This window comes from Haliotis asinina, chromosome 5 (assembly GCF_037392515.1).
Source record: "Haliotis asinina isolate JCU_RB_2024 chromosome 5, JCU_Hal_asi_v2, whole genome shotgun sequence".
Lineage (NCBI taxonomy): Eukaryota > Metazoa > Mollusca > Gastropoda > Lepetellida > Haliotidae > Haliotis > Haliotis asinina.
The window spans coordinates 51,691,400-51,712,630 of NC_090284.1; the positions used below are offsets into that span (position 1 = coordinate 51,691,400).

The 21,231-nt window shown below is 39.2% G+C and overlaps 2 protein-coding genes across 2 annotated transcripts; one reads left to right on the forward strand and one right to left on the reverse strand.

Moving 5' to 3' along the window:
• Nucleotides 1–977: 977 nt before the first annotated feature.
• On the reverse strand, nucleotides 978–10,076 carry LOC137284742 (protein singed-like). The gene is made up of 4 exons (XM_067816673.1): nucleotides 8,454–10,076; nucleotides 3,956–4,115; nucleotides 3,038–3,342; nucleotides 978–2,526 (listed from the first exon to the last, which is right to left on the reverse strand). Exons 1-4 carry the CDS (start codon nucleotides 9,310–9,312, stop codon nucleotides 2,321–2,323), a joined length of 1,530 nt encoding a protein of 509 aa, XP_067672774.1. The 5' UTR covers nucleotides 9,313–10,076; the 3' UTR covers nucleotides 978–2,320.
• Nucleotides 10,077–14,355: 4,279 nt separating this feature from the next.
• LOC137284743 (RNA demethylase ALKBH5-like) lies at nucleotides 14,356–19,913 on the forward strand. The gene is made up of 3 exons (XM_067816674.1): nucleotides 14,356–15,080; nucleotides 16,594–16,674; nucleotides 16,910–19,913. The coding sequence occupies exons 1-3, from the start codon at nucleotides 14,383–14,385 to the stop codon at nucleotides 17,214–17,216; spliced, it is 1,086 nt and encodes a 361-aa protein (XP_067672775.1). The 5' UTR covers nucleotides 14,356–14,382; the 3' UTR covers nucleotides 17,217–19,913.
• The last annotated feature ends 1,318 nt before the right edge of the window (nucleotides 19,914–21,231 follow it).

Below are 21,231 nucleotides of genomic sequence, written 5' to 3' on the forward strand. Positions count from 1 at the left end.
AATCCAGATTTGAAACATATATAAACGCTTGAGCGGGCTTTCTGAAGAAGTGAACGACAAACAGTCTCGATGAACGCTGTACATAGTCATTACGCGGGGAAGTCTCCAGAATACACCCACAGGTAACAAAACGTCCACCACGATCACCTTGAGCTGAATAACCAAGTCAGGAAGTCACGAATTATCAGGAGCCGTCTATTTTAACAAAATTCTAAATATAGGAACTACACATCGTGCCTTTAGTCATAAGTGAAGTTATTTTCATCTTGTCATCATCACGACTCCCCCAAACAATGCGTGTTCTACCCGTAATAACGGCAGTCATGCGTAGCCATGACTCCTTTCCTATAGTTGCAAAGACAAGTTCTCAGAAAGACCGGTAAGGAGGAGAGACATGCAAATTCCAGTGTCAGATCCTCCTGTCCTAAATATTGAGAATAAATAACAAGTTGATTTGCTGACATCTTTACAGATCAAATACTACATGGTTTATGATACTTCTTCTAGTCATGTCTGAAAGTCTGAGATAATTTAACAAGTCTTCTTCCTGAAATAGATATATGTCTACGGATGAAAAAGTGACAATGAGTCACACTGCAGGAAGGGGAAATCAAGATGCCTTCACAGTACAGATCTTATACTTGTTGTGAAAGGCAACTAAGGGGATTGAGTGGTCAGGTTTGCTGACTTGATCAGTTCCCAGTCGTACAGATCGATGCTCATGCTGTTGATAACTGGCATGTCTGGTCCAGACACGATTATTTACAGACCAGGGCCAGCTATGCCGAGTGCTATGTAAACTAAACTCACTCACTCACTCAGAATAGAAAAACACCTTCGGAAAAACCAAGGATACATGATTTTAAATTTGACAAGTCGGTGGTGGTATTATAATCCTGCCCTCCCAACACAATGATAAATGTTAGCAATGTATATCAGTAAGGCGATCTGTAGTGTTTCTAAATGAAAAAAAGAACTTCTTTCTGAAATTTCAAGCGCTTTATTGACTGAACAGTTGCATACATACAGGTCCATATCAAAGCACTGATCGTGGTTATAACAGCATTGCACAAAGAGGCGCTATCTTAGCATTGGTCTGTCATCCACTGTATATAGAAGAGTACATATCATGTACTCACAATACACTCTCCGTTTAGGAGTGAAGCAGCATACATCATTCATGCAGGGAGAATAGGAACTGAAAGAAATGAATCTACTTAAGATTGACGTATTGTCCATCCAAAGCATATTTGAACCTCTGGACAAATTATTTGCCCATAACCTTGAGAACAACAATCCTCATAATTCCAAAGTAGTTCCAGACTTCTCAGACCTATCATAGTTCAGCCACTGTCAGAGATATCCTTTGCATCATTTTTTTCCCCATTCAATTCAGTAACAACATTGTTACAACAAACACAAATCCTTGACCAGTCCCAAATATGTGAGCAACGAGCATGGAACAATTACAGATACCTTTGTAACATATATTAATCTTCCAGAATTAGAAACATGTAACAGTAGCAAGCTAAATCTCTAACAACATATTTGGACAGTAGAATACATAGTTTACAGTTTGAGTTAACAGTTTGATTTCTTCAGGGTAAAGCTGACTGAAGACTACTGTTGATATGTTAAGGGCATAGGTTGCTATACAACTGCTCTGGCTAATCTCAATGTGTAATGGAAGGATGAAGAACATGTAACATATATGCGACTCTTAACAGGAGATCAGAAATGGGTTGGGTTATGTGCATAGGAAGAAAACTTGTTCGTTGAAAATTTTGTTCAATTTAGTGACATAATGCTGAAAATATTACTGGTCCACTAAATGTAAATACATTACTAATAAAATAATTCTTCATCTGTTTCTTTGTGGGAAGGTTTGGAGCATGAATCCACATGGTTTCAACATGGAAATGGAGCACCACCATGCATGTTGATGAAAACATTTCAAGAGAGAAGCTGGCAACTGTTGGCAATAGTGTATCTTCTCAAGTACAAAAATGATGGAAATACATATCACCCAAAAGGGGAAAACATGGAAACTTCATCTGTACATAAATCCACTGATTAATGATCGGCATTTAAAATCTGCCCAGTTACCTTTATAACACTACTGGTGTAACACTGGCAACAAATATATAGTAGAAAAGTGGCTGAATGTTGAATATTGGTCCCAGCCAGCGATCTTTACATCATCATTATACATGAAAGCACAGTTTGGTTGTGGTCCACACGGGCTTGTGGGTCACTCAGTTAGCCAGCTGGCTTGCCTGTCTGACCCCCACTGTTTGAGCTAGTACTCCCAGTGTTTGAGCTAGTACTCCCACAGAGTGGAGGGATCAATTTCCTCTCCTTTGGCAACAAAACTGTTTTGTTCTCCCTTCAGGTACTTTCCATTAGGGGCCATGATGGTGATGAGAGACTGTCCTCGGAACTCTATCAAGAAGGGGCAGGTTCCAGTGTCAGAGTCAGCCAGCAAAGTATTGTCATCAGCTACAGTCCAGTATTTGTTGTTCAGAGCTGAAAGGGAATATAAGTGCATTATGGTCGTGTGTTGTTTTCTGAACACTTGTTGCTATAACAAAAATATCATAAGAACGTTGACTTTGTATTTGGAATAAAATTGATTTCTCCATAATCAACCATATTACAGATGATGTATAATTTGTGAATAAATTTGCAAAAAAATTGTGCACACCTTCAGAATGGTGAGTGAATTTAACTGCAAGAACACCAAGGTGACCTCAACATAAAGGCTTAATTTCTATACTAAGTGTTATCAGCCGATTGCATATTTGACTGAACATTCAGGATTTTTAATGCAAATGATGATATTCCTAATATTAATGAATAAACCGTTTCAAAATGCAGTATCAATCAACATATAGCTACTATACCAGAAAAATTTGTAATAGCAGTATAAGCACTCATTGGTGTCTTAATCAGATATTCATATGCTCACCCTTAATTGTCAATCATTTCAGTTTCATTGTGACCGCTACTGACATAGACAAATGTCAGTCATACCTACCCTTAAGGTGATATTTCCCATCATCCAGGGGTTCCAAGAAGGTGACTGCATATGTTGCCTTGTTGCAGACTAATTCCGGTTTTGCAGATGTAGTAGACTTTAAATCCACAAACCCAAAATCACACTTGAGGATAAGGAATGGCCTGTTGATCATGCGCAGTGTGAAGCGTGTGGCGGATTCTGGGTTTTCCATATTGGCTAAGATGCTTCCAGTCTGTTTGTTGCACAAATAGCTACCATTATCTGCAGAGATAATTATGGTTCCATCCCCCTTGAACTCCACACCAAACAAGGACTTTTTGCACCTGAAATTGCCAAGGAGAAATCTTTACATTTAGAGAAAGCTTTACATTTAGATACTGTAAACAAGGATGATAGCTTTCATGTGAACCTGCTTGAAAGTATCTCTGAATGTAAATTATTTCACTTTTCACCAACAGTCTGGCATACTGTGTGAGTTTAGTCTTACGCTGCTTTTGGCAATAATCAAGCAGAATCTGTGCACAGGACACCAGTTATAGTCTTCACGTATAAGGGGAATTAAACATAGGACTTCAGTATGGGGAGGAAACACTTTAACCAGTAGACTACCCCACTGCCCCTCAGAAATGAATAAATTAACTTTCACAATAATTCTGTGCTGTTATATTGTTTCTGCATCAGATTACACAGCTAGTATGTGCACCTTTTCAGAGGTCACTTCATATATAATGTAATCAATTTTGAACATGTTAAATTTGTTCAGTTCTATTTAAGTTCTGTCTTAACTAACAATATTCATACAGCTTGAAATGTTAAAATGACTGATCTGTTATGGTGTTGTAGTATGGAGCCTATGTACACAGATCAAAATCAAAAGATCTTTTTAACATCTATCCTGGAACACTGACATTTCCAGTCATACATAAATAAACTCACACAGTGAGACAAGTAGCTTGTATTCCCCCAAAAGACTCCAGGGCCCAGTACTTGTCTGCTGCAGTTGTTCTGAAGGACCACCTTTGAGTGAGCTTGTCATATTCCATCTGGAATGTTGACTTGTCACATAACTCTGCCTGATTGGCTGACAGATCAACACCTAAAACACAATCAAATACAGCAGGTTATTAAAGCACCATAATATGATGGGGTTATTAATTCAATGTAAACTTGAAACTTATACTTTAGTCACAGCTTAGTATAATAAATGCTGGACTGTAGTTCGTAGTGTGAAAAATGTAGCAGACCACTATGATCATCCATCATAGCCACATTAGTCATTTAATATCAACATCCAAAGGTGCAGAGACCTATCCCTACAAGTACACTTTCCTGAGACGCAAGGACAGGCATGAATGAACTTGTAAGTTGCTATGCTCTGAAAACGTCCATACCTTAACACTGACTTACAAGAGTGTTAACTTTTTGTACAATGACACCATGAGCAGGAACAACAGTTATGTATGTAACTTCATGTTACATTCACACTTGGCACCTGACCGGTCGCCTAAATGACACACCTTGCCGTGTCCGAAAAAAACCCAAAAAACAATACGGCAACGTCGGTCATCAGGACAGAATTACGTGATTGGAGTCGCCTTGATTTCGGATCGTAAACAGTGTCGTGAAAGACGCCCGCTTCCTCTACTATGGCTCCTGTTTTGCTTGCTGTTTTGCGGAGATAGGGACATTCTTTCGTTGTAGTTGTATAAATACATTCTGTCTAGGTTCAGTCACATAATGCGTGAAACCGTAAATATTGATTCTGTTCCTCAATACCTCCGGACCCATATGTTCTATCATAGACTAAATCACTTTAATACATATGGAGACAATGATATATTTGGGGAGGGGCCTGTTTTGAACTGAGTAATTGTTGCATTATAATTATAGGGAAGTGATATTAGTCTTTCGGGCAGCAAGGAACTGATCACATTCTTAATTCAGCAAGGCAATGTCATTATTAGTGTATGAATTATACTTCTATGTAAGCAATCATGGATCATATAAATAGAATGTCGATGAATAACTCAAGAGAAACTGGGTCTGTAGACGTTGCTTCCGTTTGCCATTAGTGCTTGATGTAAGTTCGCAACCCTAGTGATATGAAATACAACTTCTCTGAGTGGCATTTTCAGAAGTTTGCCTCCACAGTATGTTACATACATTTCTGCTTGACACCGGTGCAAGAATCTGTAGCGAAAGGTCGCACCATCGTAATAAAGAAGTTGTTATCCATAAAGTTTGTCAATCTGGTGTGAAATACAGTACGTATCAAACACATTTGCCAGTGGCCAGCATCGTCTGCCATGCTGTACAACGTTATCCATCACACAGTTCACATCAGACAGACACAGTCCATTTTCACCCGTTATCAGTTGTCATTCAAAAAACTTACAGGACTTAATATAGCACACAAAAGATCTGTGTTTTCGACACCATCATTACATAATGCTTGTTAGACATGGTCAGTTGGCAAATTACTTCAGGGCTCCAGACCTCGACTAAAGACAGAGTCAGCATTTAGTGGCGGTGACATGAACTATCTCAAGGACCTCTCAGATTTATTGATTGATCAATATCAGGCAAACGACATCCTCGTCGTCACCAAATGACAGCCTCAGATATTTAACAAAGAGGTCCGCCTTGTGCACCATCCTGGCACGCGAAGGAGTTCTGTTAGCTTCCATAGCTCTCTCAAGTGAACTTAAAGTCTGTAATTAGAGACACCCTTCACCTTGCCGTGAACGCAACTAGCCACAGGAACACTAGAATTTTAATGACAGAACAATCTGACCCAATAAAACAATGAATAATGTTTCTATTTTGAGGCTCTATCATTAATTTAGATCCGGAGACGTAGAAATGATTCTCGGAATCACCAGTTGTGTTCCTCCACCCCATTCAGGGTTTTGAGGGAGGAGAAAACGATGGCATCTATGCCTATGATCAGGGCAAATATGACTAAAGGGTTTCAGGTTCCCCTCATCAGCATATGTGTAATCCAGACTAAAGAAAGGTTTACAACTAAGAAAATTTGTACTTCTCCATTCAAAACACATCATGATGTTAGTAACAAACAATGTCTATTGAAAGGAGCAACATATTACACTAAATACAAACTACACAGGGAAGCCACCACGAATCAGTTGTCAGGTACAAGATCAAATAAAGCACATACGTTTATTTACCATATGTAAATTTCACCCCATGATACACAAACCTCCATCGACTTTTAGACTGTTTCCTTTCATGTTCGTCCACAAAGGGGCTACAGAAAAAAAAGTTACCGCATGGTTCCCTACTTCTGGCCAAACGTTGGATTACGTGAATTTTGTTGCTTTGGTGATCTAACTCTACAGGCCCTGCTCCTGAAGGTCAGAATGAAGACTCTCCTTAGAAACTTTATACATGCTTAGCTAAATTTCCAAACATTCCGTGTATCATCAGGATATGTCAATATTGTTTCGTAGCTATTGATGGGCTGGTCGCGTTCCTGAAACGGGGGATGCATTGGCTCAACCAACAAGGGCGCTACTCGACCATGTTGTATAAAGGATTCATGACAACACCTAATCCTCGTTAAATTGGCAAATCTACGTCTGCGAACGGTGAGTAGGACGCGCGAAGTCCCTTTTCCATTCTAAACAAACGTCACAAAACAAACGACTGCGATGCGATTGCTCAACAGGTAACATGTAATTGTGAACACATAACCAACAATAAACATGCACGTCTACATTAACTTAAAAGTCGACGTATTACGTAAGAAACTATTAGACACATTTACGTTACATTTGACATCATGATGTGTCGGTGGACGCTTTTCACTGACCGCATCATATGCGCCTTCAACCACATTAGTGCAAGTTCAAGCAAAAGAGTAATATACGTAAGACTGATATATATCAGAATCGGCGAATTAGTTGACATCGGCGTAACACCTTACCAAAAGGTGTTGTCTTTTCATGGTGCAGTCAACTATTCACCATGCTCACATACTAACAAACGTATCATGTGTGGTGATACAGCTAATAACTGCTCACTCTCACATTATATCTTTCTAAATTTTGCTTCGACACGGGCAGGAGCATGTGGGACGAAAGGAGCCGAAATCTGATACCAGTCTACCTCCAAAGAGAAAAAGATACTAGAAGGCATAGAAAGGCTTAGTCATGAAAATCTGGAAAATCTAGACCTGCTCCATTCACGGGCTAGAGCATCATAACGTATGTACAGAATAAAAGATGATATCAAGTTTGTTTCGCTGAGTAAATGCTTTATGACAGGCTGCTGTGAACTTGATAGATACGAATGATATGCGACTGTTAGGACGCTAAATGCAATAGCCATGTTTTGTGAAATGCGACTGGTTGTGAAAGTCGCCATGGCAACCTTTAAGCGGCTACATGTATACATTAATCAATAATATTCTTGCCTGTCTTTCTCCTATGAAATTCCTAATCATTTCCTTTTCAGACAGAAAATAACTACAGCGAAGTTTATAAAATGATGTGTGCTAAATATCACGGACCAATATCACAGCTAACTGATATACTGCCACAAGATTAGATCGCATGTGCAATATTGCACACTAAATTGCAGACATGTAGCTATTATGCCAAGATCTGGTAGTACAGGAACATTGCTGTGTATAAATAGGAAAATATTTCATAATCTTGGGTGACGAGGTATTAAGAACATGTAACATCCTAGGCTGTCATGAGGTCATTCTTACACTTGACAAAGTACACAAGAGGAAGAACAACAGGAACGATATGAGAAACCTTCACTATAGAGACAAAGGCAATCCATCTGAATATTGTGAAATAACTCTTTACACGAGTTCAAAAAAGCACGTGCGCCCATGCTTTTACTGTGGTGCTTGTGCAGTGACTTCGAGTCATTGACAGGCAACTCTTTCGTGGCTTTCTTGTTAGCTATGATACCTCATGTGCACCTACTTCACACAAAATATGCCAAATGAAATGTCCAATACTGATTTGGAAAAAGAGAACATCAGTTTGGCTATGAGTTGATAAACACTGAAGCCTTCATTGTGAACTCGCACTTGGCTAGATCTACGCGATCTACACACATTCAAGATAGTGTCAATACAGTCTGCGTTGTAATCCACCCAAAAGAATCTAGGGTGTAGGCGGAAACAGGAATTCGTATGACTTACTAAAATGAACGTGTGGTTTACATTGCACATATAACATCATATTCAGCAGAACAACAGTAACGAATCCCTATGCTGTCATTCATTTCGTATGTGTAATAGTGAGCGAGTGTAGTTTTACGCACCACTCAGCAATATTCCAGCTATATGGCGGCGTGTATAGATAACTTATGATTATTGATATTACATAAATATATTATACAGCTGATTTTAGATCTATATACTCTAAAAAGGTGAAAACAGATGACACTTTACCTTGTCTGACTGATACAAATTTGTTATTGTTTGTGCTTATGAGAGCAACTTGCGGGTGACTATCTTCAATAGTGAATAATTCATCTTTTCCAACTGCCTTATTTCTTCCCCCTTTCATGGTTCCTGTGGATCCAACAGCCGTTAAATAATATCCATTGTGGTCTTTGAAGGCAAGGCCGCCGGTACCACCTGACCTGATTTCAAGCGTAAATTTGGCATCATCCTCAAGCTCATTTACCAGACTGCCATCTCTGTGTAAGAATCTGTTGTCGCAAGTTTTCAGGGCATATTTCCCTTCGTGAAAATGCAGAATGATAAGTCCAGCTTCACCCCATGGAACGTTTTCCTTGCACTGGATTTCGTCGTCGCAGAGCACAGCATAACGTTTGCGATTGACGTTACGAAGGTTGACTTGGGGGTGAATTGCCAGTTGGACAACCCACAACTCAGTGTCTCCGGCGATCTTAGAGAAACACTGCACCTCTTCACCGTTTCTCCCTAAATAATTCCCGAACTGAGGATTTTTGAATGACCATCGACCGCTTCCATCCTTGGCATACTCAACGACAAACTTTTCAGAATGTTCAAGTTCGCCAGCTTCTGTCTCACATGTAACTTTTCCATATTTATCCGTTGATAAATAACGTCCCAAATGACTCTTAATGTACACTACCTCATCCTTTGTGTCTTGTTCTAGTATCCAAGTTTGTCTTTTCTTCAGGCCCGATCCTGAGGCATTGACTTTAAATCCAAATGTCTCCGCTGTCAAATACTTCCCATCATTAATCAATCCAACTTTCCACTGCAAAACATCTGCTCCGCCGTGACTGTGGCCATTAGCATTTCCGTTTGTAGACATCCTGAATCTATAGCAAAATTATGATTTCATATAAACACGGCAAGTGCCAACGACACAACTCAGTCAAACACTACCTGCCTGCCTAAACGCCCTGTCTTTTATGTTAGCAGCCGACAAGCTGCACGTTGGGCCTCGTTTTGACTGCGTCATATTATGAGACGAAATTTGATTGGTTAAGGCAATCCACTCCCTCTCCACAAGAGAGTTCTTTGTCGACGGCTCATGTGAGGGGAATGTGAATCGGGAGTCTCCTTGGTTTGTCAAAAACTTCACGCAGCATTTGGGTTTAGAGCAGAATGTGTATATGTCGGCAGGTAGTAGTTGTGCAGGCAGTGAAGTAAATTCCTTCGCGCATCTGTGTTTCGATGAACCCGTTCTTTAGATTCAGTTTGCAAACAGACACACGAGCCTAGAAAATATCAAAGTTTTAGTATTTGAAATGGTTAAATTTGTAACCGTCGACTTTCGGTTATTGACTGTATGGGACGCGTGATCCACATGCAAGGAACACTGCTACATTCCACCTTACATTATTCGAAAACACAGTGACAGGAACCCAGTCGGCCAGTGTTAGTCAAACCCAGGCTGCTCGTTTTTCATGAGACCACGATCGTCGGCCACTAACAATTTAGCAGTTTAGATCTCACCAGCGATACCTTTTCAAACAGCCATATTGCCTGCAGTGTCATTCTAACATGTTCACACACTGTCTTGAACCAACATCGATGCACACACTTTTCGTTTGTGGGTGCAGCCGTGCGTAACGAGTGCTCAAAGGGAGGTAACTTCTGCACAATGTCTAGCAGATAGAGCTCACGTCAGTGGCTCTGAACATTAATGTCACGCTTGGGAAAGAAAACTTTTTTACTTCTTTCCATTTTTGTTCCCACTATACAACATAATTACTGCAGTGATATTCATGTACACACATACCCATACATGCATATGCATATATAGGTAGATGTCCATTTATTTCCCTTCAACTGAAAAGGGTGGATTTACAAACAGGAATTCCTAGTTCCGGCAATCATGAATTCAGATAGTACACCAGCCTATACGTAGTCTCAGTACTATCCGCTACACTTCAAAGTAGAGTAGGGTAACGAATATTACCGAGGCTACATTTACTTAGACTGCTAGTACATAGCCGTTTTCGGGCAAAAAATCATATTACAGGTACCAAGACGGAATACTGATTTCTTTTTGGTTGCCAATTACTATTACTCCAGAAAATATCAAGCTGTTTTCATTAAATATTGCGTACTTTATTCGTGTGGGATTCCCATGTCTTATGATATTTTGAATATGTTATGTTGCGCATATTCTTCAGCATAACGTGAAAATACTCATTGGACTGGAGTTTCTTTGTGTTAAATCTAAGGTCAGTTTAAGTACGTAAAGGTTATACATTTCCAAAGCAGTTGTTAATACAAAACATGTCTCCAGAACATCAAAGTGAACTGTTAACTCCCCACAAACCATTCATACAACTGAGATCTGACTCTTATGGAAAGCGTTTTTTTTCAGTGTTTGTGCTCCATTGTTGTGTAATCAACTGTCCCTTGCCTTAAAAAACAGTCCCCATCTATTCTTGCCATCAGATCACATCTTAAACCGCACTGCACTCTTTGCATTGTACTATTAACTATACTCAAACATTATTACTATTTTTTTTGTAGCGCTTTGAGCACCCTATTACAGGGTGGATTTAGCGTTATCTAAATTTTCAGCACTATTAATAATCAATAAAATCAATTTACATAAGGATTAAGCCTCGTGTGTAACAACGAAACGACGAGCATTATATATAAACCTCTTTATAACTTATCATGACAAGAAAATGACCCAACGGAATTATCACCATCAATGAACCGCCACCAAACTTGCTCCAAGTCCGATATATTCTGTTATGACACATATAGTGTTTCTGCGGCGCAAAACACGAGCTCGGCCACGTGTCCTTGACAAAAGCAATCGAGTATTTTCAAGACGAGTGCGTCCTTCCCCATAGCGTCAAATTCCAGTGGTGTTACATGACAGTGACACCAAGTCACTTAGGATAGTGGATGGGTGAACGAGTTAAGTCTTGCGCCGTACTGAACAATATTCCAGCTATATGGCGGCGGTCTGTAAATAATCAAGTCTGGACTAGACAATCCAGAGATCAACAGCATGAGCATCGATCGGCGCAAATGGGCACCAGTGACATGTGTCAACCAAGTCAATGAGTCTGACCACCCTATTCACTGGGGATAACAACAGATAGGTCCGCTTTGTACGCGATTTCGGACCGTTCTGTGGAACAAATATTGATGTGGAAACCACTGTCTTGACGAGCAACTTGACACGAATGGGTGCAGACCGAGATAGGTTGTCTCTTTCATACAGGATCGGAGTTGTCACTCTTTGTCGACCTGAACGCTGACTGTCATCAACGTAATTTGTGTACTGGTCAATAACTTGCCATGTGTTATTACAGCAGACATAGTCCTGTTAGGAGGCCCTAAATCGTTTCAATGATAATTCCTAAAAGCAAATAATGAAGAGATTGGAGTCCTCAGTCTGCATTGTCCGCTTATCTAGACTTGCCTCCTCGAAGGATACAAGTATCATGGGCTTTGCACAGTACAGCCGTGGACGAAGCGTAATCAAGAAGAAAATCATTTGATTTTCCAAGTTATCGACAAGTTACTGAAATGCCATATTTGTATGGTACACCTATTCTGTGTGTTGTTTTTAGTTAATCACGTAGCACGTGTGTCCGAGGGGCCAAAATAATTACCCAAACTCAATTAAGATATGAACACAGATGGTTAGAAGGCGGTTTAAAGTCGATACTTTCCCCATGTGTATATAATTCCACATTATGGCCGCAAAGGCGGTAAAATATGAACCAGCTCATTTCTCTCCCACGATACCAAACCCATCGACCACGGAATATGGAATTTGTTATGCGAAGGTTCGGAGTTAGGGACATAATAAACAGGATATAGGTGTTATTCAAGCATTGACAAGGAAGACGCTAAAACCTGTAGCTCGACTAGCAATCGACCTGCCCTGTTTGATGAACATATTTCACTTGAATGTCCTTTCAAGTCAAGTACCAGAACTGTGTATTGGGTCTTGTGAGAGAGGGCGATACCTACAGTGTAGTGAACCACTGTTATTTAGCTGTGCAAACTGTTCATTTTTAAGTTAACTTCTACACAACAACCCTTGTGCGTTACTTATTATAACACCTTTTCATTGAAGCATGTATTACCATGACCGATTTGTGCATATGAGTCTTTAACTGACTACAAGATGTTCATGTAGACCGATCTTAAGCCTGGTGAGCACAGGATCAGTCATGTTTTGCTGTATTTCCACTAAATTCTGCCCTTCACGCACGGTTATCCCATACCGCGTCAGTCTCTTTAAAGGTGACTAAATGAATTTCGTTTGGGAAGAACGACTGTGGCCATAACGTCTCGAAAAATATATTGACTGCAGGAACACTAGTCCGATGTGTGTGCGTGCGCGCGCGTAATATAGTCCGGACTACGATCCGTTTTAGACAACTAGCCCACAGAGTTAGCATACGGTATAGCTTACACTGATACCGCTACTCGGTCCCAAGACACCCAGTAACCTCATTTCGAACAAGCCTTTCTCCCATTTCTATATTTTTGTCACAGTCAGTGACAAACAGAATCGGGTGGTCAGGCTCACCGACCTGGTTGACACGTGTCATCTTATTCCAGTTGCGTAGATCGATGCTCATGCTGTTGATCACTGGAGTGAGTCGTTCAGACTCCATTACGGCAATTGGACCGCCATGTAACTGGAATATCGTTGAGTGTAGCTGGAATATTGTTAGTCAAAAACAAGTGTTACGTTGTTTGTCATCGCCGAATCACTGGTAGCAAGAACTGTGACAATTTACTTATAGTTACATATCATATATAACGCAAGTGGTCGATGTGAATCTTCTTCCTAATGTAGCAATTTACCTCAAATATACACATTTTGGTTTAAGTTTGCATATTTCAAAATGATTCTAACACAGTATCATCATTGATGTTCACTTGTGGCAAACTGAGTATATTTTACGACGCATCATTCAATATGGAGGCCAATTAACTCGTAAAAACTAATTATGGAGCAACATTTGTTCCATCACAACAGAGCAGTTTTTGCTCTCTCTCTGTCCCTACACTCATCATAGTTCGGAAAGTATACAGATTCTTCAACTGAAACCTCGAGGAAATGTAGTGTAATGGGCCATACTGCTTTTAAGTTGCACTGAAACTGACGGCCAGTAATGTACACAGTTTCCTGACACTTCGTTTCTCAGCACTTCTTTCTCTCTAGTTTCTCATCCCGTTACATGTATTAACACAAGACGTGTTATGCAATGTAACTTGTGTTCAGGTCATGTCCATACAAACATACATCCGCTCACCACTGCCGTCATCACTCACTATGGTGCACAATTTAGTTGAGACTAGCAACTAGACTCTGAAATGAACATATTTTACAGAACAAAGCTCATAGTAATTCTGTATAAACTCACTTGCAACTATACTGTTTGTTCTAAGAATGTAATTATTAGCTATTTTGGGAGCAGGGTAATACTATACATGCTAGAACAGGGGATAATCTACTCTGCATATAGTCTCCCTACCAGAATGAGCGATCACGTCAGCGTAAATAAAAATGTTAGAGTCCAAATGTTTTACTGGGAAAGATTTTGAGCGGGTCGATAAATAATAAAACAACAAGAAAAAAGCATAAATTGATTTTCACAGAATTAATCTTTTTAAGTAAGTTCCCCTGTATTTACTCTATTGCATTATACTAGGACAAATATTTAAAAAACTGCGCATAGCTCCCCTCCTCTAAAAGCTGTATCCGCCCCTGATTTCCTAGGAACATTCATACATAAATATGCATGGGATGTGTGCATGACACAACGTTCCAGCAAGCAGTCCCTGGTGTCCTTACATGCCCCCTTCGCGTGAAACGACGTGAGATTTCGCGCGTTTTCCTGTGTTTACCTCTAGGAATTGTGGGTAATGATACAGCAACATGGCCGCCGAAAGTATCGTCGATCTGCGACACAAGTTAAGACATCAATCAAAGCCCGCTAAGTCGGTAAAAAAACGCCACTCAGGGGGTCAGTATGATACCATGTATGCAGATTTCTACCAACCATCCTCGAGATATGAAGATCACGTAAGAAACGAACGCGAGGATGAATTACGTAAACTTGACAACAGTATTCAGCAACGTCGACTTTTCTCAACAGCGCAGTGCGAAGAGATCGAGAGAAAAATTGACGAGGTTGTCGCTGAAGCCGAAGCAGGGGTGTACAAAGATTGCACAGTTGATCGAGCACCATTGAGAAACAAATATTTCTTTGGCGAAGGGTACACGTACGGATCTCAGATGGCAAAGAAGGGCCCTGGGCAGGAGAGGCTTTACCCAAAAGGGGATGTAGACGAAGTACCCAAGTGGATAGAAAAACTTGTGATAAACCCCCTGTATGACGCTGAAATTGTTCCGAAAGGCTTCGTCAACAGTGCTGTGATCAATGACTATATGCCTGGGGGATGCATCGTCTCACACATCGATCCACCTCATATATTTGACCGCCCCATCTTTTCTGTATCTTTTTTCAGTGACAGCGCTCTAAGTTTTGGTTGCAGGTTCTCCTTTAAACCAATCAGGGTGTCTAAGCCAGTCCTTACATTGCCCATTCAGCGAGGATGTGTTACAGTCCTAAGGTAAAATGAAAAATTGCAGGTCACCTCTGTATTATGTCAAATTTTTAGAAATTACCTGAAGGTCATCACAGTTAAGGCATTCAGTGGGATATCATGCAGTTATCTACACTGTTGGTTTGGTTGAAACATTGGGAACTTGTTAACTGCTTTACTTCTTTCCACTAGCTGCTGTTATCTTGTCCTTTCTCTCATCTTTTATGCCTGTGAAGGTCTGGGGTAGAATAGTCCTTTAACAACCCATGCTTGCCATAAAAGGTGACTATGCTCGTCATAAGAGGCGACTTACGGGATCGGGTGGTCAGACTTGCTGACTAGGTTGACACTTGTCATCAGTTACCAATTGTGCATAATGATGATCATGGTGTTTATCACTGGTTTTTCTGGTCCACATTTGATTATTTATGAACTCCTGCCATTCACTGCAAATCATGAAATTTATGTGTCACAAATTTAATATGAGTGAGAGGGTCTAGTGTAAAATGTGAGCTCGGAAAACTGTATCGATGATAAAATATGACACCCTGAATCTTTGATATTGTTTACTTTTCTTTTCATGCATGTTATTTTCCAAATATCCTGATTTGAGCTTGTTGAGCAATGAATGAAAATGAGCTGACAATGATTTGATTGCGCTGCCATATTTGATCATGTGATTGCTTGGTACTACTTGTCTCATGACAACATTATAAATGTTGCAGAATGTCTGGTCTGCTGATGTGCTGGAGTGGCTTTAAACAATGACCAGAGATTGTAACCAGTGATGTTACATGTGGCACTAGATACCTGTAATGATAAAGTGCAACACTTCTGCTGTTCTTACATAATTTGCTCATGAATAAGTTTAGTGCTCATGGTCATTCTGAAATGGGTCATTATAATAGTGCGAGAAGAGTACAGATGCATTTTTTGCATTAATAAAAATATTAAAATGCTCACATTAATTTCATGATTTACAGTAGCTGGAATATTGCTGAGTGTGGCGTAGACTAAAGTCACTCTTCATCTTTTGTGCTTAGCTTTCCAATATCTTGCCATGAGGCATGCCAAAGAAGGTAATTAATCTTTGCTAGCCTTAGATGCCACTGTGAATGTCACACTTAAGAATATTTCATTCACATGACAATGTGCAAGTGTTTGTAAGTGAGGCTACTTGAACCCCCCAGACTTAAGCTGATTTTCACAGTACTTGCTCACTGAGGTACCATGCAACAGTTAAACATGAATACCCCACTCTTTAGGTATTATATGGCTGGGGATTGAACTTGAGACCTTCCACTCTCTGGGTTGATGCTTTAACAATTACACCACAGGGGTGGTAATGTGCAATAGTTCAGTTCATTTCAAGAAAGAATTAACATATAAAAAAATGAAGATTATCTGTTGTCATGGATTTATCACTTTAATATCAATACATGACAGCATGCCCGAGTGTCAAGAGGGATATATGGAACTGCTATGGTTGGATGTGCCAGATATTGACAAATCTCTTAATCAAGTTGTATTTTTGTTATAGTGGCTATGCCGCTGATGGCATTACTCACTGCATCAGACCTCAAGATGTTGTTGCACGGCGTGCCGTCATTATTTTGAGAAGGTAATGTTTTTAACAGGTTAATGTTTTATTGATGATAATAGGTGACATAAAATGCTTGAGTTGATATTTTTTTGTCCAATTTGTCTACATTGTCAGTTTAGGTTAAATAACTAAAACAGAAGTACAGATTGATATGTCTTTTCAACGATATAGTTTGCTCAAATTGTTATTTGTTTTTTAAAAGTAATGTCTTTGTTTTACATTCTTTGTTGCATTCTTGTTTATGTCCTTTCAGAGTTTTACCTGATGCCCCTCGACTGGATGATGACCGATTTTTCACACGGAAGCGTCAGCATGTGAGCGATGATTCAGACAGTGAAGATGAAAATCAGAGTCACTCATACAGAGTGGTGATGCCACGTGCACAAGCTGCAAAAAGCCAGAAGCTTAATCAAAAGCCCCCAAAAGTAAACTCTAAGGTGATTTGCATGAGGCATGGTAGTGGAGACAAGGAAGAGAATAATGACTCAGGTGAAGAGGACATTGCCTCCTCCACCAAAAAGATTGAGCGTGAAGTAAGATTCTCCAACTGGAAATCGTAACCAGTTTCTCATCAAGTGCTTTACCCAGTTAATAGTGTCAAAGTTTGTCAAGTGCCAAGTGTTGAAGACAGTTGTGTCTAGTTGGAACATACTTTGCCTGGTTTTTGAAGTTTTAGTTTGTTTGTGTGTTGTTGTTTTTGTTATGAAGCAAGCGGTGAAAAATATGGTTGAAGTGTTAATACTTTACACATATTCTTCTTGACGTGTTTCGAATATATTGCAGTCAGACTGATAGAAATGAAGTATTTGACAGCATAGGCATTGGTTACTTATACCTACAAGGCATTCCTGTTTTTGAAGAGTTTCCCATTTACTTTCATCATGCTCATCAGCTGTATTTGTGTTGGTTTCCACAGTTGCATGTTGTTACTAATTATATTTAAGTCTGGACTATTTCCCTCTTCCCTGTTGTGTACTCACAAAAGTATTATTAGATAATGTCATATTTAGTTGACTTGTTGTAGCAACAAGGTATGTTCCAACATTGTTTTGAAGTCAGTTATTGATCTGCATACCCACAAATGATGGTAATGATGTTGTGGGCTGTCACTGAATAAAAAATTCAATATCAATCTATTTTGTAAGAAATACAGGCATTGGGCCCAAAATTGGAATTAAGAATATTATGACTCGTGCACTGAAGAAGAAACGTCAATGTTTAGTTTTGCATTATTGCGTTGAATTCTGTGTTAAAATACATAATGAGAAAGCATGACAAAAAACCCAGTGGCACTTTATGAAAAAAATCAACTCTCCTTCTCATTAGGGAGCAGTTGTATGAAGGTATATAATAATTTAAGAAGTAACTTACTGCTGGACAGTGTGACCGGCAAGCATTTCAAATATCGGTCATTATTTGTCCATTTACTGGTAAAAAGAGCACATTTTTCATTGTGTGCAAGACCTTGCACCCTAACAACCGAAACAGAAATGTAGAGGTCAGTGTCGCTATTTCTTTAGCACTGGGTTTTCCAAAACTGCAAATTTTTACTTGACAACAGGTCAATGTCATTGTGAAAATGGAATCTTTTTTGAAGAGAAACAAGATTGACAGAGAATTGAACATTGATTTAAAAATTTATTGAACATGATGACCAATATCCTTTGAAATATCCAGACATTCTAACTTTGTACTGGTCAAAGTCGGGGATATACTGGATAAAGGAAACACTGGATCTAGTTATTCACTGATCAGCTGCAGTATTTAAAAAATAAGTAACATGATGAATGTGTGATAAAATATTTCAATTATTCTATTGATGATGCTATTTAGTATCAGTTGAGTGTGGATACTGTGATATCAATGACAGTCCTCAGCCTGTGATGTACATATAAGTGTTAATCAACTAAAGTGATGTTGGAGACACCTGATGGTAGAGAGGACAACTAACCTCGGATTATTTGCCATGAGGACAATTGCCGTCTCAGAGTTAGCCAGATTTGTTTTATTATTAAATGTAAGGTGTCACTATGAGTCACGGTGAGGTAATACAGTGGAAGCTGACAAAACTGGCTTTTGTCTAATCTGGCAAGTTTTCGACACCAGCATGAAATCTCAGTCCCTCCCCATGGCTTGTTCATTTATCATCAGCTCTCCAATCCGGCACATTGTCTAAACAACCTTATTTCTTCAGTCCCAATGAGTGACAGTTTAGACGGCTTACACTGTTACACATGTGTATAAAATGATGTTTTATCACAGACTGCAATTGTCCTGAGTGGCAGTTATCCATTGTAGTTGTCCTGTTGTCCACCTGATTGCATAATATCCTCATGGCAGCAGTGTGATTTTTTTGAGTTGAGGCTGATGAAAACAGTCTTTGGTTTCTAGACACCTGTGCAGCAAGACTCGCTAAGAGTGCACAGTGCTCCAGACAAAGGACATATTGGTATGTGTACACTGTAAAAAATAAATATATATATACAATTACTCATGTGTCAAGTATAATGCGCTACTATGTTATATTCTTACAGTAATTTCCTTCATGGTTCTCTGTCTAGCAATACATTATGATCTGGAGGTATATCCTTGTTGCTAAGCAACTCTTTATCAGCAGGAAATGTGTTGACTTTAATTTGATTGTTTAAAAATTTTAACCACTTGGAACATCACCTGTATTCATGAATCTTTCCTCGTGTTTAAGTCTGAAACTGCACCTAATTGCAACTTTCACAAACTGTATTGTTAAAGCATACATCTCTACACCAGGATGCTCAATGAGTGATGTGGTCAGTGATGACAAACCTCTGTATGAAGCACTGTAAGAAAATATTGTTGAAATCACATTCGAACGAGTGAACATTACCGTACTGAAGTGTGGTAAAAGTCATTCCCATGGCTTGAAAACTTGAGACAGATGTAGTGGTAGGACATCATAAATGTTTCATTAGGTGGTGCAAGGGAAAGGAGACTGTTATCACTATCATTACATCATAGAGCTCATAAAATGAAGTTACCCGGTGTTAGCTAAATGAATGGCCTGCAAACATCTCAAAGTTGAGTATTTGGTTTTTAGTCTTTATCAACATTTAGTAAACATGACATCGATTTTTAACAGCTGTACCATTAAATAGATGGTGTTGCATTTACTAACTGTAACACCACCTATTAACTGTTCAATAGTCATAATTGTGATAGGTTATGTGTGCTTGCTGATATTGAAATGTTGAAAATACATCTGAGAATAAAAGAACAAATAAGATATATATGATTGTTTTCATCATTAAAATATCCAAAAAAGGGGTACAACATAATTCGCTTACAACAAGATAAGTCAGCTGACAAACCATTAGTACATACTCTTGAGACTGAACAGTTATCTGGAGCACTGATACAGCAGAAACAACAATAGTGGCAGTCTTTAATTCCTGTATTTCAGGGTAGGCTATTTCATGTTGACAAAAACTACATGTTTTCCGAAGAACTACTTTCTTGTCTTTTTCATCCACATAGCTGAGGAAATCTAAACACTATCTCTCTTTGTGAAATAATTAGTTACGGTATGAATAAGATGGTAAAATGTCTTTGAACATATTTATATGGATGTTGACCTCCAAATTTTGAAGATGAGTCTGTTCTTACTCGTTTGTCAGGTGTCAGCTTCATCACCTGATATCCACAATATTCTTGCCTTAGAAATTCAACGTCACATAATGTTCAGAGAGAGTTACAGAGTTAGTTGTTTGTTGCCTAGGACAACATGGTGCCATTCCAAACATGGCTGCATTGTGTTTAGGCCAGTTTGTTTGACTCTTTCATTGATAGTTGTTGATGATTCATGCTGTCTCCCTCCATTGTACACACTGGGGCTGTGGGGTAGCCTAGTGGTTAAGGTGTTCGTTTGCCCTGCCCAAGACAAGGGTTCAATTCACCACATGGGTACTATGTGTGAAGCCCATTTCATATGTCCCCTGTCATGATATTGCTGGAATATTGCTAAAAGTGGTGTAAAACTAAACTCACTCACTCATTCATTGTACACACTTGCGTTATCAAGCTGTATCAGTACCCATTGTATATTGTGTGTACAGTCTTAAACTTTTGCATACTGACACCATTGTATTAATCAGAGTTGCATAGAGCAACATTTTGGTTGTTTTTGAAAACAGTTAACGTCTTTGAGTGGGGAAGTTCAAAATAGATAAACTTTATGGATAACAACTTCTTTATTATGAGAGTGTGATGTTTTAATACAGATTCTTGTACTGTTGTCAAGCAGGAAATGTTGCACTGTCACAATAAAGAAGTTGTTATCCATGCAGTTTGCTAATTTCATGAAAATGATGTAAACAAGAAGTAAAGTGGGATTTATTCTTGATTTGCTAACTTCTGGAAAGTCGATCACGCAAGAGTTGCATCATTCTGAAAAAGGCAGTGGTCCTGAGTGATCCCCTTACGGTGATATGTATAAAAATTATAACAAGGGTTTGAGGTAAATCTGGAGATGTGATTGTAATGGATAGTATGAAGGTACGATTGTCTCACTATCTGTTCTCAGTCTCTGTTATTTGTTCA